Source organism: Neolamprologus brichardi, chromosome 23, assembly GCF_056152115.1.
Source record: "Neolamprologus brichardi isolate AB-2024 chromosome 23, ASM5615211v1, whole genome shotgun sequence".
NCBI lineage: Eukaryota > Metazoa > Chordata > Actinopteri > Cichliformes > Cichlidae > Neolamprologus > Neolamprologus brichardi.
Window position 1 is genome coordinate 5,728,965 of NC_142125.1, and position 17,427 is coordinate 5,746,391.

General features: G+C 39.4%; 2 protein-coding genes across 2 annotated transcripts; one reads left to right on the forward strand and one right to left on the reverse strand.

Annotated features, from left to right (window-relative positions):
- Nucleotides 1–8,136, forward strand: tmem161a (transmembrane protein 161A). Its single transcript, XM_006800384.2, has 11 exons — nucleotides 1–121; nucleotides 586–689; nucleotides 775–858; nucleotides 1,050–1,141; nucleotides 1,317–1,473; nucleotides 1,873–2,088; nucleotides 2,310–2,453; nucleotides 2,557–2,670; nucleotides 2,796–2,970; nucleotides 3,148–3,244; nucleotides 5,472–8,136. Exons 1-11 carry the CDS (start codon nucleotides 119–121, stop codon nucleotides 5,774–5,776), a joined length of 1,491 nt encoding a protein of 496 aa, XP_006800447.2. The 5' UTR covers nucleotides 1–118; the 3' UTR covers nucleotides 5,777–8,136.
- Nucleotides 8,137–9,729: 1,593 nt separating this feature from the next.
- On the reverse strand, nucleotides 9,730–16,889 carry mef2b (myocyte enhancer factor 2b). Its single transcript, XM_087836159.1, has 8 exons — nucleotides 16,836–16,889; nucleotides 15,148–15,351; nucleotides 14,758–14,886; nucleotides 14,408–14,597; nucleotides 13,340–13,488; nucleotides 12,957–13,071; nucleotides 12,092–12,203; nucleotides 9,730–11,870 (listed from the first exon to the last, which is right to left on the reverse strand). The coding sequence occupies exons 1-8, from the start codon at nucleotides 16,887–16,889 to the stop codon at nucleotides 11,558–11,560; spliced, it is 1,266 nt and encodes a 421-aa protein (XP_087692285.1). The 3' UTR covers nucleotides 9,730–11,557.
- Between the last annotated feature and the right edge of the window lie 538 nt (nucleotides 16,890–17,427).

The following is a 17,427-nucleotide window of genomic DNA, read 5'->3' on the forward strand; positions in this document are numbered from 1 at the left end:
CCGGGACATTTAACAGCTCCACATGTCGGCAGGTTCAGTTCAGATGCCAAAGACTTTCTTGCATGAGAAGAAGCTGCTTTAGTTACTCTCGTTTTAACGACGCCGTTTGGAAGAAGAGATGGTAACTTCATTTATAGTCTTATATATAAAAAAGCTTCTTACAGAGTGCTAGGAAGCCCACTGACGAGCGCTTTTTAGGTGTTCCGGAGGCAGTTAGAGCTAGTTTGCTAATGCTAACCAGCTATACTGACAGGTGGTGGACCTCCAGTTAAATTTAGCACGATAGCCATTTGCTCAGTTTCATTCATTTCGCAGCGGCTACCAGCGTATCGTGTTCTTAGTGCTGTTGAACGTAACCTCTTCCTGCTATTATCTCTTTAATGTCTTACGTGAGTTAGCTTCTGCCACAGACTGTTATATGTAAACAAACCGTGATGTAGCCAGCTCTACGGCTCTTCAAACTTTGCTGCGGAGTCCTTACTGTTGTAGACAAGGCGCTCGTGCTCTCTACGTCATCATTATACAAAATGACGCTATGCACTCAAGTGCACGGTGGAAACTCAGTGCGTGTGTTTAATTTGACAGGCGCTGATGGGAGTTCAGCTTGTGGTCAGCTTACTGGCCGCCAGCATAATGCAGAGGATGGCTCCACATTGCTCATTTGCACGCTGGCTCCTCTGCAACGGCAGGTACTGTCAGTAATATAATCAGGTTTTACGTTATTCACACAGTGCACTAAACTGCTTCAACACATGTGCTTGTTGTTTGTTCCAGTTTGTTGCGATTCAAACACCCTTCAGAGGGAGAGCTGTGCGCCCTGGCAGGAAAGCAGTTGCCCAAACAAAACAGGAGAGACAGGTGGGAAATGGAGGGCTGTGCTTCATGCTGCAGGACCACTGCGTGCTATAGCATGAAGTTATAAAGTTGTATCATGTGATTCTAGTTTTACTCCATGACAGCGTTATAGTGTGTTTCTCATCCATCCTTTTCCGTTTCTTCATGCTTCAGGCTTGCATTGTTATTTTTTTCCATCCTTTATTTGCTCATAGGCGGCAGAATGGGGAGAATAAGCCGCTCACTGTGCCCAAAGACATTGACCTTCACCTGGAGAAAGCACCAGTCAACGTCATTGACGCTCTCGGTAAAACAAATACTTCTTCGTCCACATCACAGTAATGTTGTGCAAGAGTAAATATCACTCGAAGCCCAGCTTTGACTGTTAAGTCCCGCCGGTGGTTTGCAGCATATTACACTGCATGGAAACTTTATTGAAATTCTCATTTTGATTGTTTTTTTGTTCTTGTTTCTACTTTCAGTGCTGCGCTTTTTCCTGGAGTACCAGTGGCTTGTAGATTTTGCAGTCTATGCAACCGGAGTTTTCCTCTTCACCGAGTGTTACTATAGTGTGGTAGATGCCAGCAAAGAGGTTAATATTGGAGCCATCTGGTGTGTCCTGACTGTTCTCTTCTGTCTGTATCCTTCAAATGTAAAACACACTCTCTAGATTAGAAAGAATATATCTAGACCCAGATTAGTTTGTGATGTTTTCCTGAATGAAGATCCTGATATGTCCACCACATTCTTGGCAGCTGTTATATCAATGAAGATGAGTTGGTAACTATCTATAGTACTGAATGAACCTAAAATCCTAATAATCTCTTTCTACAGCTAATGTTTAATCTCTTATTAGGAATATAAGCACTACTAGTGTTAAACTAATATAAAAACATTAAAAATGTCTTACAAATTGTAAGTCTTATACATGTTTAACTAAAGGTAAATTATCACTGAAATATATGTAGCTCCTTTTTTTTTTTTTTTTTTTTTAAGTTAACACCTTTCATTTGGTTTCCTTTACCATCTGACCCACAGAAAGACCCTTCACACCCTAATGAGCCACTACTTCCGCTCTGAGGAGGGTGGAGAGCGCTCAGTGTGCCTTGCCTTTGGTTTTCTGTGTCTGCTTGTGGCCATGCTAGTGTTGGTTGTCAGAGAGGACTACCTGGAGTTCGGCCTAGAGCCGGGTTTTTCCAGCCTCTTTGACAACTTGGAAATCTTTGTCAAACAGCAGGGCTACGCTGACTGGTCGTACGTATCTCCATGAAAAGATTACTTCTGGTTGAAATATTGACCTTTTGTCTTTAAAGAAATGCTTGTTGCTGTAAAATTGATTGATATTAAATCTTATACGAGTTGAGTCATCTTTCAATTGGCACAGGAATGAGCCCGACTGTGTTTGATATCTGTGCTGGAAGTAGCCCTCCTTAAATATTGGTGTCACTTACTGTTAGTGGTTGCTTTAAACTCAGAATCCCAGTGACTAAGCTGACAGTGAAGCTTGGTTTGGCTGCTGTCTGTGCCTACATCGGAGCTCTCTTGGCCTTCCCTGGACTGCGGCTGGCTCAAACTCACTTAGATGCGGTGCAGATGAACTCAGACCGTCCACTCATCCAGTAAGAATTGTTATATGAAAAATAGCATGTGCTTCATGTCTTTTATTGCTACACATTAGCTCTACTCTGCGCTTTCAGTTGTGTCCCTAATGTTTCCTGACAGGATTCTGCTGCATATGGGTTTTCTGTCTCCAGTCATTGTGTTGGTTTTGTGGGTGAAACCCATCGCAAGAGACTTCCTGGCCAATGCACCTATGGGAAAGACTTCTGTTACTCTGTGAGTGCTCATTTCTGATTGATTGGCTACGAGAAGCTAGAACTAACAATCAGGAAATAGAAGAATTCTTCTAGGCATTGCTTAGTGGACACCTGGCTAATCTCTGATAACTTCACTCTTTGCAGAGTATCCAGTGAAGCATTTGACAGCATGCGTCTTTGGATCATCGTGGTGTCGTGTGTGCTGAGGCTGGGTCTCACCCGTTATCACCTCCAGGCCTACCTCAACCTAGCTCAAAAATGGGTAGAGCAGATGAAAAAGGAGGCAGGACGTATTGCTGCAATTGACATCCAACGAAAGGTCAAATGCAGTTTTAAACTTTCTCAGTATTGCATGTTTTTATCTTATAAACAGACAAATTGAGAGTTTTTAATAAAAACAACAACTTTAAAAAAACTGTTTAAATATTTAAGGATAATTCTTAATAAAAACGTAATAAGTGCCTGTGTCGAGTAAAGTTTCTGTGCCCTCTTCCAGGTTACACGTGTGTTTTGCTACCTGACAGTAGTTAGTCTTCAGTATCTGATTCCAATTCTGCTCATCCTATTCTCAACACTGTCACTTAAGGCACTGGGTAAGTAAAATGCTCACTGAAACTCACATCTTGATATTTGAACTTTTTCTCAACCATGCACATGTAGACTTTCACAGGCCTGAAGTTCTCTGGAAATTAGTCAGACATTAATCCATTTTTAAATTGACTGCTCCTTATGTCAGATTGTGCCAATTTGCTAAGAGCACTAGTGAGCGAGGGCTGTGTGTGCTGCATCCTGAAGCTCCATCCAGGCAGTTTTGTCGCATAAACCAAAGTGAATATTTCTGATAGTGTCAGCATGTCTGAAGTGGATAGTTTGTATCCATAAATACTGCCAACCAAATATTTGTGATGAACAAAAGGTTCATGGATTTCTCTTAAAGTTAACTTCAAAAATACCAGCAGTCCTGGAGTCATGCTATAGAGTGGAGCATTTTTGCATTCATAGATAATCATTGGCATTGGACAAGAAGGCACTAATGGAATTGGAATTAATTAGCTATTAGCTTTTATGTCACTTGTTATTTTATGTGGTAAAAGTGACGGCGCTTGATATAAATGGGAAGCTGCAAATTTTGCCTCGGTTGTCACATTCAATCTTGTTCCTTATAACGATAAAAATGAGGTTTAATTGGAAATTAGTTGGCATCAGAGTGCAATCAATGAAAAATTAGCCAGCCAAAAACCAGATCCAAAAATAGACTTTTGTAGGTGGCAATTTGGCTCACAGCGCGAGGAGGCCACCATACACCACGAGGCTGAATGCGGCGGCTCGGGTTAGACGCCGACCTGCAGCCTTTTCCTGTGTGTCTTCCCCCACTCTCTTGCCCTCCTGTCTATTCTTAACTTTTACCCTAATAAAATTAAATAAATAAATTAGACTTTTACTATATTCCGCCCTGGAAATGTTAAATTTAATTTGTGTGCTATGAGTAAGTGGACTAATTTTAGCTGGTTCTAGTCAGGAAACGGCAAACCTACTGCTGCCAGTCGCTAGGGATAAGAATTTTGGTATTGGAAGTTTTCTGGTTTCCATCAATCAGGTTTTGGCTGCATGCAGATAACTGTGCCATGTGGAGAGCAAAAAAGAAAAGAATTTGTTGATGAGTTAGGTCATTATTGGCAATCATCTGACAAACATTAACTTTTCATTAGGTTAGGTTTATTAATCAGGAATTGTAAGCAAGCGACAAATAAAAATGAAAGATTTTTTTTTTTTGGCCTGGATATTCCCAAAAACTGTCTGTTGTCCCCAGAAGCAAAATTAGCAAAGTAGCTTGATTCCAAGTAGGGCTGGGTATCGTCACTGATTTCTAGAATCGATTCAATTCCGATTCACAAGGTCCCGAATCGATTCGATCCACGATTCGATTTAATTCGATTTGAATCTGGGAAATTTTGACAGTCAGAAATATTATAATTCAGTACATCAAAAACGAAAGAAAACCATTAATCAACACATGAACATTACCTCTGACATTACAGCGGTTTTATTAGAGACACGGCTAAGCGTTTTGCATTTTGCATAATTTTAAAAAGTTTAAATTTGTTCAGTATTGAACGGCAGAAATTAGGTTTTCTTTTCGGAAGTATGTAAAACGAAAAAAAAAACGTCGGCTGACAGCGCTGTAAACAACGGTAGACTTGTGCGTAACAAGCAAGCGAATAATGAAGAAAACAGTACAGAGAGAGAGCTGTGCATTGTGGTCGAAGCAAAAAAGTCAGAGTGAATTCATGACGATGTTTATGTGAAGCGTAGTTTGGATCTTCTTTTGCTGCTGGTTCGGTCAATATTGTTTGGAGAGACATCAAACTAACAGCTTTAGAATCAGCGCATAAAGGGCGTGAACACAAAGCACGGACCCGCCGACAGATCAGAATCAGCGAGCTGTCGGCTTTCAGCCCCAACCGTGAGAGAGGCGACATCTAACTGATTCTGATCCGCGGGTTTCGCTGTGTGTTTAAGTCTTTGTGCAGAATCCGTGTTCCTGCTCTCATTTACTGTCTTAGCTGTTTGGTGGTTGTTGAAATTTTGTGAGATTTCACCAGAGATTCTGGCATTTCAGGCAAAATAAATTTATATTAAAAAATCAATTCAGGATTTTAATGAATCGATTTTACGTTATCCAAGCCAGAATCGATTTTAATCGATAAATCGATTATAAAAACCCACCCCTAATTCCAAGGCTGTCTGACCAGCAGGCTAGGCATTTATTGGACAGGTTAAGCATGTTAGTGAAACATAACAACCAGTTTTTTGTTGCAGGGGACTTCTCCTGGAGTACAGGTGCCCAGGATACCCCTGGTGTGACACCAGCAATCATCATGCCCACAGCTGCACCTGTCCTGTCTGGAGCTCTAGATGAAGACGAAGAAGGGATGGAGGACATGGAGGAAGACATCCAAGCTACAGTAGCTCGACTGTCAGAGACTTTCACAGCGCTGCGATCTGTCCTCACACCGCTTTTCTACAGAGGGTTTTTTGCCTTTCTCACCTGGTGGGTGGCTGCCTGCCAGGTCATAAGCTCTCTGTTTGGCATCTACTTCCATCAGTACCTTATGCAAAACTAACTAAGGAAAATGGAGTGCCATACTTCTATACATCCAGCAATCAGCTCACATTATGCTGTTGCACAGGATGCCTGCAGACAGCAGAGGGGACATTTCATTAAAATAGAACTGCAGCTGGATTGCACCATCTTTCTGGTTGTAACCGATCAAGGTTGGATGCTGTCTGTTGCAATATTTACTACTTTTTGACCTTGTAACTTTTTGAGACCAGCAGGACTCTGGCATTAGTAACACACAAATATACAGAAAGAAACTGAGTGGGGTCTGCATCACAAATCAACTGCAGTTTAATCTGCCTTAACATGTATCACAATGCTAATTCTAAATTGGCTCAGTAAAATCTGGGTTTAATCGGCCCAGAAGGTGGCAACATATACCGATACTGGTGATAGCTGTGACAATTCAAATGAAGAAAATTATATTGCATTAAAAAAATATGTCAGCGCAGGTGTTATTACAGCCTTATAGTGCAGTGTTTCTACACTGGTTAACGCAAAAGTAGTTGTCAGACATTGGGGCAGTCCCTGCAGGTGGGGCGCATACAACAAAGTGAAAAATATGAAGTGAAACTTAAAGCCCTTCTTTTTTTTTCTTTTTTTTTTTCTTGCGTTAGAAGGGTCAACTGTGCAGTCTTTTTAGGTGTGTAGCGTCTATTACGCACACTACTGGTGTTGTGAAATTCTGGTAGCGTTTAGTCTAACTTGATATGCAGTAGTAACAACCTTTCATCCACCTTGTTCACGCTGCTGCCAAACCAAACTTTGTTATCCACAAAAATGAAGGATACGTTTGACTGAGCTTATAGTCAGTTGATATCACATTATTCTTACAGTGAATTTAATGCAGGCTTGAGATGAAATATGACACTGTTCACATTCAGGTTCAAAACATTCACCAGCAAGTTAATTTGGATATTGCATTGATAAAACCTGGAATTCTGCAGGAATTGCCTCTGGATTTTGAAAGATCAACAAAAACAAATCTGATCTGTTTATCTGACCAAAATAGTGCATTTGCTTTAACTGTTAATAAATGGTGCCTGTAACCGTATGCTTACTTGACATGCAGCTATAAATGCCTCACCCTAGATGAGAGGTATACGAATTGTTTATTAAAACTCTTGTTTTAAATGCAAAGTGCTCAGTAATTGTCAGGATGTTGAAGAAATACAGAGTCCAGTTTTTGTTTTGTTTTCTCTTTTCCCAGAAAGACTTTAAAGTCTGTTTTCCTGAGAGGTAACCCTGCCTGAAGCAGGTTAATCATACAGTGTTGGTTACCATTGTTAGTTACTGAGGCTAAAATTGAACCAGCTTTGTGATGATGTTAAACCAGAGTTGATCCCAAATGCTGCTGGATTACCTACGGCGCTCTCTTTGTGATACAGACCCCAGTGTTATCTAATAACTTCTTTAATAGAACATTTTTCTGCAACTTCTCACATGTATCTATGCCAGTGTTACTGAGTTTTTGTTTGTTTTTTTTTTCATTTTCAATGGAACACTGTTAAATGCTGCATTTATGATATTTGGAGGTACCAGGACAAGTATGAATATTTTAATGCCTGAGTAATAAGACATATTTTTGTGAGGGACTCTTTGCAGTCCTTAAAGAACCGATTCACGAGTGCTACTTTTTTTTTTTTTTTTTTTTTTTTTTTTTTGATTTTGAGTTTTATTTTTTGGGGGAATTTTTTTTGGTTTTGTGTTGTTTTGATTTTGTGTGTATGTGTGCGTGCATGTCTTTTTCTGCTTCTTTTTCCTGTTTTTCTATGTGGGCGTAATTTTCAGATCAAGCCTACTGAGTGTAATGCAGTGTGGCTGTGTATTAGTGTTTGAAAGCCAAACACCGTGGAGCTGTTGCTCTTTATCTTGAAGTGCCTGGGAGCTCAGGGATTTTGAGCGTTTTGAAATCTCCTTCCTCCCTGTTCGTGTGCGTTTAGAACAAGCTGATATTCTGCAGTGAACACTGCAGGTACATTTCTGTTTTACCCGTTAATTTTCAAACACTACCCATGAACAACATGCTAGTTGCAGTGTCTTAATCGCCTCCTTCATAGGTTTTGTTGTTGCTGCCAATCAGCCATGTATATGTCGGACTAATCAAAACCTTCTCTGAATCAGTCTTCATCAGTGTGTTTTATTTATTTTATTTATGATACATTGATTAACTCTGTGGATGGTTTTGATCATTAGTATGTTTTCTTTAGATGGCATATTTGAATGCTCTGATATCATTATACTGTGAAGTTGATATGAAATGTTCCCTTAGGAGATTTTCTGAATGCATGTTGTGCAACACTTTGGCTGTAACCTGATTTTTTTTTTTTTTTTTTTTTTTTTTTTTTTTCTTTTTCATGTGTGGTCCTAATAAAAAGATTTGCTGTTTTCACGTCATTTTGACTTTCTCCTTTAATTCCTCCTTCCACCACGGAGCGTGGGAGATGTTACAGATAGAACATTTCCTTTTAAAGAACTGGTACTCCATTGACAAAAGACATGGATGACAATGGAGCGTCTAGTCGCTGTGCAGGGTGCTGATCTCTGACCCCAACCTCCTGAGAAGATCGTTCTTTAATCACTGGTAATTATTATGAACCTAATGCCCCCCCTGGACTCTAGGAAGAAATGTTTGTGGTGGATGAGCTTGGCTGTAGCAGCAAAATAATCCAGTTAATGGACAGATTTTATGCAGTGAACTGCTTTTATAATCTCTGTTTGACTGCAGTTTAAATCATTCACATGTATTTTGTGACATCAAAACCTTCAAAATCACATGCCAGTCAATTGTCACGTCAGCTTTTTGCAATAATGACAAGAGAGTGGCTCCATGTTTAAAAGCCGACATGATTTAAATTCTTCCTCCAGTCAAACGTTGTGAGCATCCTTCAGTGAAAGAAGCGACATGCTCCTCACCTCACTGTCTTTTTATATAGACAACTGAAAGACATTAACAGTCGCAAAGCCACTGAGAAGCTAACAAATCTGAGAGCACACCAGTTAGCAAATCCTACATCTCAGTATGAGTGCAGAAACATTTCTAGGACAATGTTTTTGTTGCTGTGGAACATCGGTTTAATTTGAGTCATGTAAGCAGTATCTTCATCTACGATGAGCGGTCAAGCTCATCCTTCTCTCTGGTGGGCCTGTAAGAATGCCTGGCCTCATGAACTGAATGGTGATATTACTTTTACGCATCTGTGCTGGAGGCCTCGGGCCCCTTCAGTCTGCTCTATGGACTGCAACAAGGCAAGTCAGACAGCCATGGCTGGCTGTGGTTGCTATAGAGGCTAGAATGTATGTCTGTGTGTGTGTGTGTGTGTGTGTGTGTATACATAGGACCCAGACATGCCTTACAGACTGGGCCTGGTCTAGTCTCATCAGACCAGACATGACCCCAGTGACAGTCTCGTCATTTAAGGTGGAGAGACGACAGCTCAATACTGTGTGTGCCCACCGTGGAAAGGCAGGTCAATTCTCCATAGAGGCAGCATAGAAAAACATTTTGGCATGGTTACTATGAAACAACCAGCTATGGAAATGATCCTATTTGTGCCCATTTTTTGTCTTGTGTGGAAGAAATAAAGGTTTCCAGGCTTTTGCGTGGTCTATTTTTGTTCCTCTCGTTTGGTGGGTGCATGGTGAGCTGCCTGACAGGGCCCTGACATGATAATGAGGGAGTGTGTGTGTATTCAAAAGATAGAATGTAGGTGAATAAAATGAAATAAATGGACACATGAAAGCTACACAGTGAAGGGCATTTTACCTGCTTTTAGAATTAATGTACATAAAAACAGAGGGAAATGATTCCCTTTTATGCCATTAATTTATTAATTATTAATTAATTAATTATGACATTTTTTCATCTGAGAAAAATGATAAACTGAATGTCCTAAAATTTAAAAAAAAAAAAAAAACTCAGACTGGGGCAAACACACAAAGTAAACATTCTTTATTTTAAAATGATTCACAAAAAATGTCAAAAAAAATGCCTCTGTTTTGTTAGTGAAGCATCCAGCAAATATGTTTGTATATATGTGTTTAAAAAATCAATCAGAAACATCAGAATACTGACAACTTGGCTTTTCATGTTTTATGCTAATATTAATCCACATATCATGAAACGAGAGATAAATCGACAGTGGAACTTGTATTTGAAAACCTCCACGAGCTGGATTTTAGCAGGAGTTTAATTTAATGAGCCGATTAACCGATTTATTAGATAAAGAATTACCTGTTAAGGCTGGTCTTCACTGCTCTGCACTTTAACCAGTCTCAGTCAGATTAAAAGTGTGAAATAAGACGACCCCTTGTGGACAGTGAATGAAAATTATCTCCTTTTTAAAAATTAATTTTTTTATTTTTGAAGATCAGAAACTGAAAACGCAAAACTAAAAGACACAGAGGTATCCAGTGCACAAGATTAAAAAGTAAATGTATACATAAAAGAAACCTGGATAATAAATGAACAAATGAATGGATATTTGGACTCATCTAGTACAGCTTGTCTCGTGTTTTAACACATCATAAACGCAGGAATATCTACACTAAACACTTACTACACAAAGCCCTTCAGGAAGAGTAAGCACATGATTGCTGCTTTTTAGAAAAAATCGACCAAATAAAGACAAATAGATCCTTTTTGGGCTGTTGCAGTATTTGTGTGCAATGCAGAGGGACAATAATTAAACACTTTGGTCTTAGCAGACTGCTGTGAGTGTTTCTGACAACATAAAATGATCACATTACAACAATACTAAAGATTTAAAAAAAAAAAACACTTGAAAAAGAAAACCATTTTTACATCCCAAAGAGCTCATTGACCTAATCTCTGACACAGACTGATGCCCAGAATCTTAAAAGGGCGGGTTCACATTTTTTCAACTCTTTTTTTTTAGACGATACTGCTGCAAAATGTCCCTCCAGTTCTGCAAATATCTTCTTTTGTTGTGAATCATTTGTAAGAGATGTGGGGCCAAGACACAGAAGGACAATCTGAGGCTACGGCAGTCTGATTTAAGTTGGGATATTTTCAGAGCGAAACTTCCTTTTTCTTTGTTTCTCTACAAAGGATGCCTTTACTTTAACATGAGAAGGTGCTTTGTAAAGCAACATTGTCTGGATAAAACAAATAATTCAGACAGAAGAAACCTCCCGTTAGCTGAATTTTATGTGTTGTTAAAGAAAAAAATAGACAGTGGCTTTCATACCTAGATTTCTCTCATTAAAATTCCATTACGAAGGTATTTTCACATCTGAAAGGAGAAAAAGGAAACTGTGATAACTAAAAAAAACTTTTATTTTAAGAACGTATCCAATTAAATGCCCTGTTGTGTAACCTTATCACATAAAACCCCAGTCAAGCTACTTTTTTAGTACCTCCTATTTTTTTTTTTTTTTTTTTTTTTTTAAATTTTGGCTTTGAAAGCTGAATATGTATGGACGTTTTGTTTTTCATATGTGCACTTCAGAGAAATTCAGTTGGTCCCACACTGCTGCTGTGCCCAACTTCAACAAAGTCACAAGAAAACAATCACATTTCCAACTTGTACTTTTGATTCACATTAGCTCCACACAGAAAACTAACCCTAACCAAACAAAAAGCAAAAGTCTGTATGCATCTATCTCCTCGTGGGATCAAGCAAGTGATGCAGAGAAGAATTCTCCACTGCCCAGGAGAGACCAGCTCTGTTTGAGGAGACAAAGAGAGGCATACGTCGACCCTTTATGGTTTTGTCTGAAGACAGATGTTGACTGAGAGTGGGTTGTAGAGCGGAGCAGCTGGCTATCTCTGCCAGCCGTCGCTCATCTCTAACTGCCGGAGCGACTGCCCTCCTTCCTCTTGGTCTTGTGGGTAGCTGGTTTTGGCAAACTCTTTCGTGCCATTGGCTGGATGGCTATCTGGAGGGGTATGACGAGCTGAATCGGGGTTGCTCATTGGAGAATGCTGCCTGAGGTGGTGCAGAGGAGGGGAGGTAGGTGAGGCCATGTGCTCAGGAGAGCTACGCTCCGATTTGATGTTGAGGTTGAGGGACGGCAGATGCGGAGAGGTTGGCGTGCAGGACTGAGAGGGGAAAGAGCATCCCCCGCTGGACCCTCTGAAAACAACAAGAGGGTGGAGGAAATGAATTTGGATTGAAACACGTCATCAGTCCTGGAGTTACAGCTAAGAGCACTAGAAGTAGCTTGAAGATAATTTAAAGACAGTCAAAACTGCTTGTGAACATGGCATTTAAGAGTCAACTATCACTAATGGTTCAAAATGATATATACAGTGGATTTACTGTATTATGTCTAGAATAATATATGATATGCTCACACAGGATTTATATGAGGCCCATGAGGCTCCTGAGGTGGCTGCGCCGCTTGCCAGGGGTTTACTGTTCCTCGTTGTAAACTGACTGAGTGATAAAAACCAGGCTGGCTGTACTCTGCAAAGGAAGAATAGATATACATCGATTTGCAGAGTACAGGAGGGGAAACAGGAGAAAAGATACAGTTTAATAAAATGGTTTCATTTTAAGACAAGATACACTTCACAGCAAGGCTGGTTTGACATTTTGGGAAATACCCTTTGTAGTTTTTATCGATGAGCACAAGATAAGAAGACTGTAACCTCCCATCACTCATGTCTGTACACTAGAGATGAAGTTAGTCAGACGATGTTCTGCTTAATTTGGAACAGTGTAAAAAAAAAACCCTAACCAAATTTCCCTTTATTTTTCTTCTTCTTATTTATTTATTTATTCATTTATTTATTTTTACCTTCTGTGGAACTATTTCCTGGCTGGGTTTAGCAAGAAAGGCAATGTTTTCTCATGATAAATTCACCAGAAAACCACCTGAAACTCTCCAAGCTCCTGGTCCTGCACAAACTCCAAACTTTTTTTTTTACCCCGCTCAGAATGAGAAAAGATATTTGCACTAATAATGAGGTTCTGGAGTGAACTGCTCCACAGTCAGTCAGTATCCTTGCTTTGCAGTTGTTATCCTAAGCTATGCTAAGAGAGTATATGTGTGGTAGGTTTAGTTTTGCCATACAGACATGAGAGTGGCATTAATACTCTGATATAACCTGTTAACATGTCAAGTTATTGCTCTATGACTACTTTTTTAGTTGCCATCTATTTTTCATATATTTCTTTTTTCTTTCTTTCTATAGTAACAGAACACAGATGACATACCAGAGGCTCCAGGGGAGGGGAGACCATATCCTCCCAAACTGTGACTCAGCAGCCCTGCCTTCCCCATAGCCACCATGGAGCTGCTGCTGTGCAGGCCCTGGTATAAAAGACCCCTCTGATGATCAGAGAAAGGGAAACAGTCATACTGGAAATCTTGAGTTTGTACTGATGTAGTGAAGTCAGTGTATGAACACTATGAAACTTGTGAATATTATAATTGTGAGAGGTGTGAATGAGTCAAAAAAACCTGTGAAGTTTCTTGTCCAAGTTTGCAGAACTATTTATGTGTTTTGGTGTTTAATTAAGAACTTTAGTTTTTAGAAGCAGTACGACATCTATTAGAGGCACTGACACCTATTTGTTTTGATAGCACAGCTACTTACAGCGGAGTTGTGGTTAGCACGTGTGGCCCCCATGGCCTGATTAGCACCATCTGCCCGCAGGTTTTCAGTGCCCACGTTCAGAGGAGGAGGGCTTTTCATGTCCAGAGCTCGATTGAGGTTGCCATGGGAAAACACAGAGTAGCCGATACCTAAACAGTGAAAAAAAGGAGCAGGAAGTGAAAAGCGATCGAAGCCCGTTCCACTACTGTCATTTATTCTTTGTGATACAATCGTCACCTCCCTCTGCTGCGGTATACAAGTGTGATTTTGAAAAAAAAAGAACTTCTTCTTTTCCTTTAACCTTTGAATGAGTATCAAGCCTTCGTGAGACACCAGGCAGGTCTGAATACTTAATATGTGCAACTGTACTGAATATACTGTAAGTCATGTGACAGAATCCATTGCGAACGCAATGTAAACCAACAATCACTGTCAAATCTTAGATAAAACAGAGCAGTGCATCTAGAATCACTAAAAATGTCAGTGATCAGTGTTTAATGACATCCCAGTGCATCCAAATAGTTAGAGACTGTACGATGGCTGACATGATAGGCAGGTGTGATGCATTCTGAATAGAAACCACAGAGCTGGTTGTAGCTGCAGTTACACTGTTGGAGGGCCAGTTTCACATAACAGACCGACTGCGCACACACACACATACACACACTTCCTGTGAGTTCACAGCCAGCTGCACAGATGGTTGACAGTACACACGAATTTTACAGAAAGCATTTAACAAGAAGTTAGAAGAGTGGCTCATGGATTTTCATGTGAAAAGCTATGACTCTGTTTAAAGGTAGAATAATACTGGTAGATTATTTGTAGTGGTAGATTCAATTTTAAAAAATCATTAAGACTTTGGTTTCATCACGAAAGCGTTAAAAAAACACAAATAACTCACAAATGAGCCTGAATGAGCCTGACAAACGGCCAAAATTGTGGAACTTGTCAAAAGCGATACATAGATGCAATAGAAACTGATGTGTTTTTTCAAACACAAGACATACACAAATAGATACTACCCTTAGTAGTTATGATGATTCTGGTGTAGGACTTAATGAGACTAACCCGAGTGTGGAGACATGAAGGCAGTGTGTGCATGGGGTGCAGCAGGACTGGCCGAGCTGGATCTGGAGTTTAGAGATTTAAAGCTCGGGGGTCTGTGGGAGGTCATGCCGGATCCGGATGAATTGGGAAAACCATTCTCGCAACCTGCAGACACGAGGAACTGTGCCTCTGGCGAGAGCAGAGAGGGACCCTGAAGAGTAAAACGCATAACGTGTAATTTTGATAACAGTATGGATTAAAGATCAGTTAATTAAAGATGATTTCGTAACACAGAATTCTAATTAGAAGTCAGTTTGTCTGTGCGTGTCGAGTGTAAGTACGGAGTAAGGAGTAAGTATGTGGTCACTAACATAGAAGCGCTGGCGAGCCACAGAGAGATCCATGCCCTCACTTAGAGGATACTTGTCCGCCGCCACCTGCATGCTCTCCTCGCTGTCAAGCTCTGAGCCATCAAGTCCGAGTCCTTTCCTACGCAGGGTCTGATGCAGAAGAGAAAGTGCACATGGAAAATTACTGGCAACAATAGCACAATGGTTTCGAACCACGACAATGTCACGAGAAAGGGTTTTCACTCAAAATACAACACCTGTTTTTCCAATTATTTATTTTTTTACAATATCCTTCCAGAGGCTTTATATCTAATAATTGCATGTTCTGTTAAAAATTTGGTTTACGTTCCAGATCAGCTGCGTATGAGAAGCTTTCACATACTTCTTTTTAAAAAGCTCCTAAAATAGTACCTCCAGTATGTCCGTGTTGGTGCGACTCTCGTGTGGCTCGCTGTACTCGGTGTATTTTAGCAGAACTTTATCCATGTCTGTGCTGGCGTACTGGAACAGACGGTTCGTGCTGTTGAAGATGATGAGAGCGATCTCGCAGTCACAGAGCACGCTCAGCTCGTAAGCTTTCTTCATCAGGCCAAATTTACGTTTGGTGAAGGTCACCTGTGACAGAAGAGAAACAGGTTTGCATTTTTAACTCCGTCATGTTAACTCTGCAAAGTTGTGAGCATGACAAATTAAGGAAGTTGGATAATTAAAAATAAAATAAAATAAAATAAAATAAAATAAAATAAAATAAAATAAAATAATAAATTAAATTAAATTAAATTAAATTAAATTAAATTAAATTAAATTAAATTAAATTAAATTAAATTAAATTAAATTAAATATCCCAGAAAGACTTTACAGTGCAGAACACGTTCAATCACCAGACACTTCATTCAGATACACAAACCTTATCACCACAACACTTTCAGTCGAAAAGATCAGATATGAGAAATAAATTGTGTTTATCAGCATTCTGAAAACAGTGGATGTGTACACAAACCCACTATGCATATCATGTGTTTTTCCTAACACAGCTAAAACTTTAAATAATATTTAGGGTGTTTCATGGAATTGTAGTATTTGAACAGATATTAATGCACAAATAGGCTATAAATATGATGCAAGCATTTTTGTTCATGCCACAGTATTGTACAAATGATAATATCTGTCTGTGGTATTGCAGAGCGGTGTAACTCCTGTGCCATAAGTTGATGTAAGCACTATGCTGTATATGTAATCGGTGCTGTCATGATTCATTTTGCATCAAACTGATAAGCAGTTCCTCTTCTGTTTAATGGTGTGTTTTCTTGTTAGTTCTTAAACTTTTAATAATATTTCCTCAATCTAGTGTCGACTGTCGGCACGCTCGCATCCTTTTTTTTTTGTTCAGTGTGAAAGATTGTCTTTTTGTCAAATAAAAGAATCTCACTTTAACCGGTGTTAAGGCTTTTGATAAATTCACAGCTTTAGGTTATTGTATCACTTACGTTCAAAATATTTGCTATTGCCACCGTTGGGTAGAAAATAATGAATGCTAGTGATAAACTGCACGATTTTAATAATGTTTCACACTAGTATAAATATCATAATTTGATATTTCATTAATAGTCATCCTTGCATGCCTTTGCATTTGCATTTCAATCAGTGAACCTATGTTTTAAATATTTGCAGTGCAATGCTGGACAACAAACAACCACAGCGTCGGCTACATAATATGCACATTTGCATGAAACATGTACCGCTATTTTTGCAACTCAGTGCTTGCAGCTTAAGTGACACTTAATTACGGAGTCTAAAACATATCTGGAAGAGGACAACGTTAAAAATTTGCCTGATACATTTCTTGAGATATCAGCGCGACGTCTTTAAATGTCTTGGATTGATATACAATTTTTACACTAGAGAAAAGGCCCACACGTTCACACTGTAATAATATTTGACACTTAAAAAACAAGAAAATGTATCTGATTGTTCAAATAATCTGGATGAAGCTTTTATTCTTCCTGCAGTTAACTGGATAATATTTACTGAGAAATATATTTTTTTTTAAAACAACATATGTGTGTGTGTATGTGTAACATGAAACGATGTGTGCTCACCTGTCTATTTCTCTGGTCAAGAATACGAGAAATTTGTATTTTCTTTCTTCCCATTTTCTCTTCTCTTCTTAGTCTGACACCTGTCAAACAAAGTGAAAATCAGTGTTATACTAGAATAAAACAGCATACTTAAACATTTGCAGTGATGTGTGAAAATCAGCACCAACGACCTAAAACATTAAATGAACCTTTACTCTCGAAGATCACAAAAAAATTTACCTCGATACTTAAGCTTGCATTTGTAAGCAGTTGAACTAATTATTAATTACTGTAACGAATTTGAGGTGATATGATCACATATTATAACAAGAATAGAATAAATGTTCAGTCATTAATACAATTCTGATGGGAAAATGTCATCCCTTTACTTTAAGTGACTCAAGTCGTTTCCCCTCAGTAGGGCGAGGGTGTTTATTTTTACCACCATGAAGCGATGCGGTCTAAAGTTAGCGTGGCTCTTGTGGGGCTAGCAGTCCACACAGAATGACACCCTGACAGTCTGGGTTACCCCCGGGCCAACAGCACAGTGCTTGACTGCACCAAGCGGCCCCAAGAGACAGGGTTAAAAATACAGTCCATAGCTCTTTTTAAA

Bases quoted from the DNA above. Each gene is read 5' to 3' on its own strand.
- mef2b (XM_087836159.1), bottom strand. From the start codon at position 16,889: ATGGGAAGAAAGAAAATACAAATTTCTCGTATTCTTGACCAGAGAAAT. The intron at 14,598-14,757 runs GTTAGTGACCAC...TTTACTCTTCAG, and splicing joins TGGCTCGCCAGCGCTTCTAT to GGTCCCTCTCTGCTCTCGCC. The intron at 11,871-12,091 runs GTGAGCATATCA...TGTTGTTTTCAG, and splicing joins GGGCCTCATATAAATCCTGT to AGGGTCCAGCGGGGGATGCT.
- tmem161a (XM_006800384.2), top strand. The intron at 859-1,049 runs GTGGGAAATGGA...ATTTGCTCATAG, and splicing joins AAACAAAACAGGAGAGACAG to GCGGCAGAATGGGGAGAATA. The intron at 2,089-2,309 runs GTACGTATCTCC...CTTTAAACTCAG, and splicing joins CAGGGCTACGCTGACTGGTC to AATCCCAGTGACTAAGCTGA.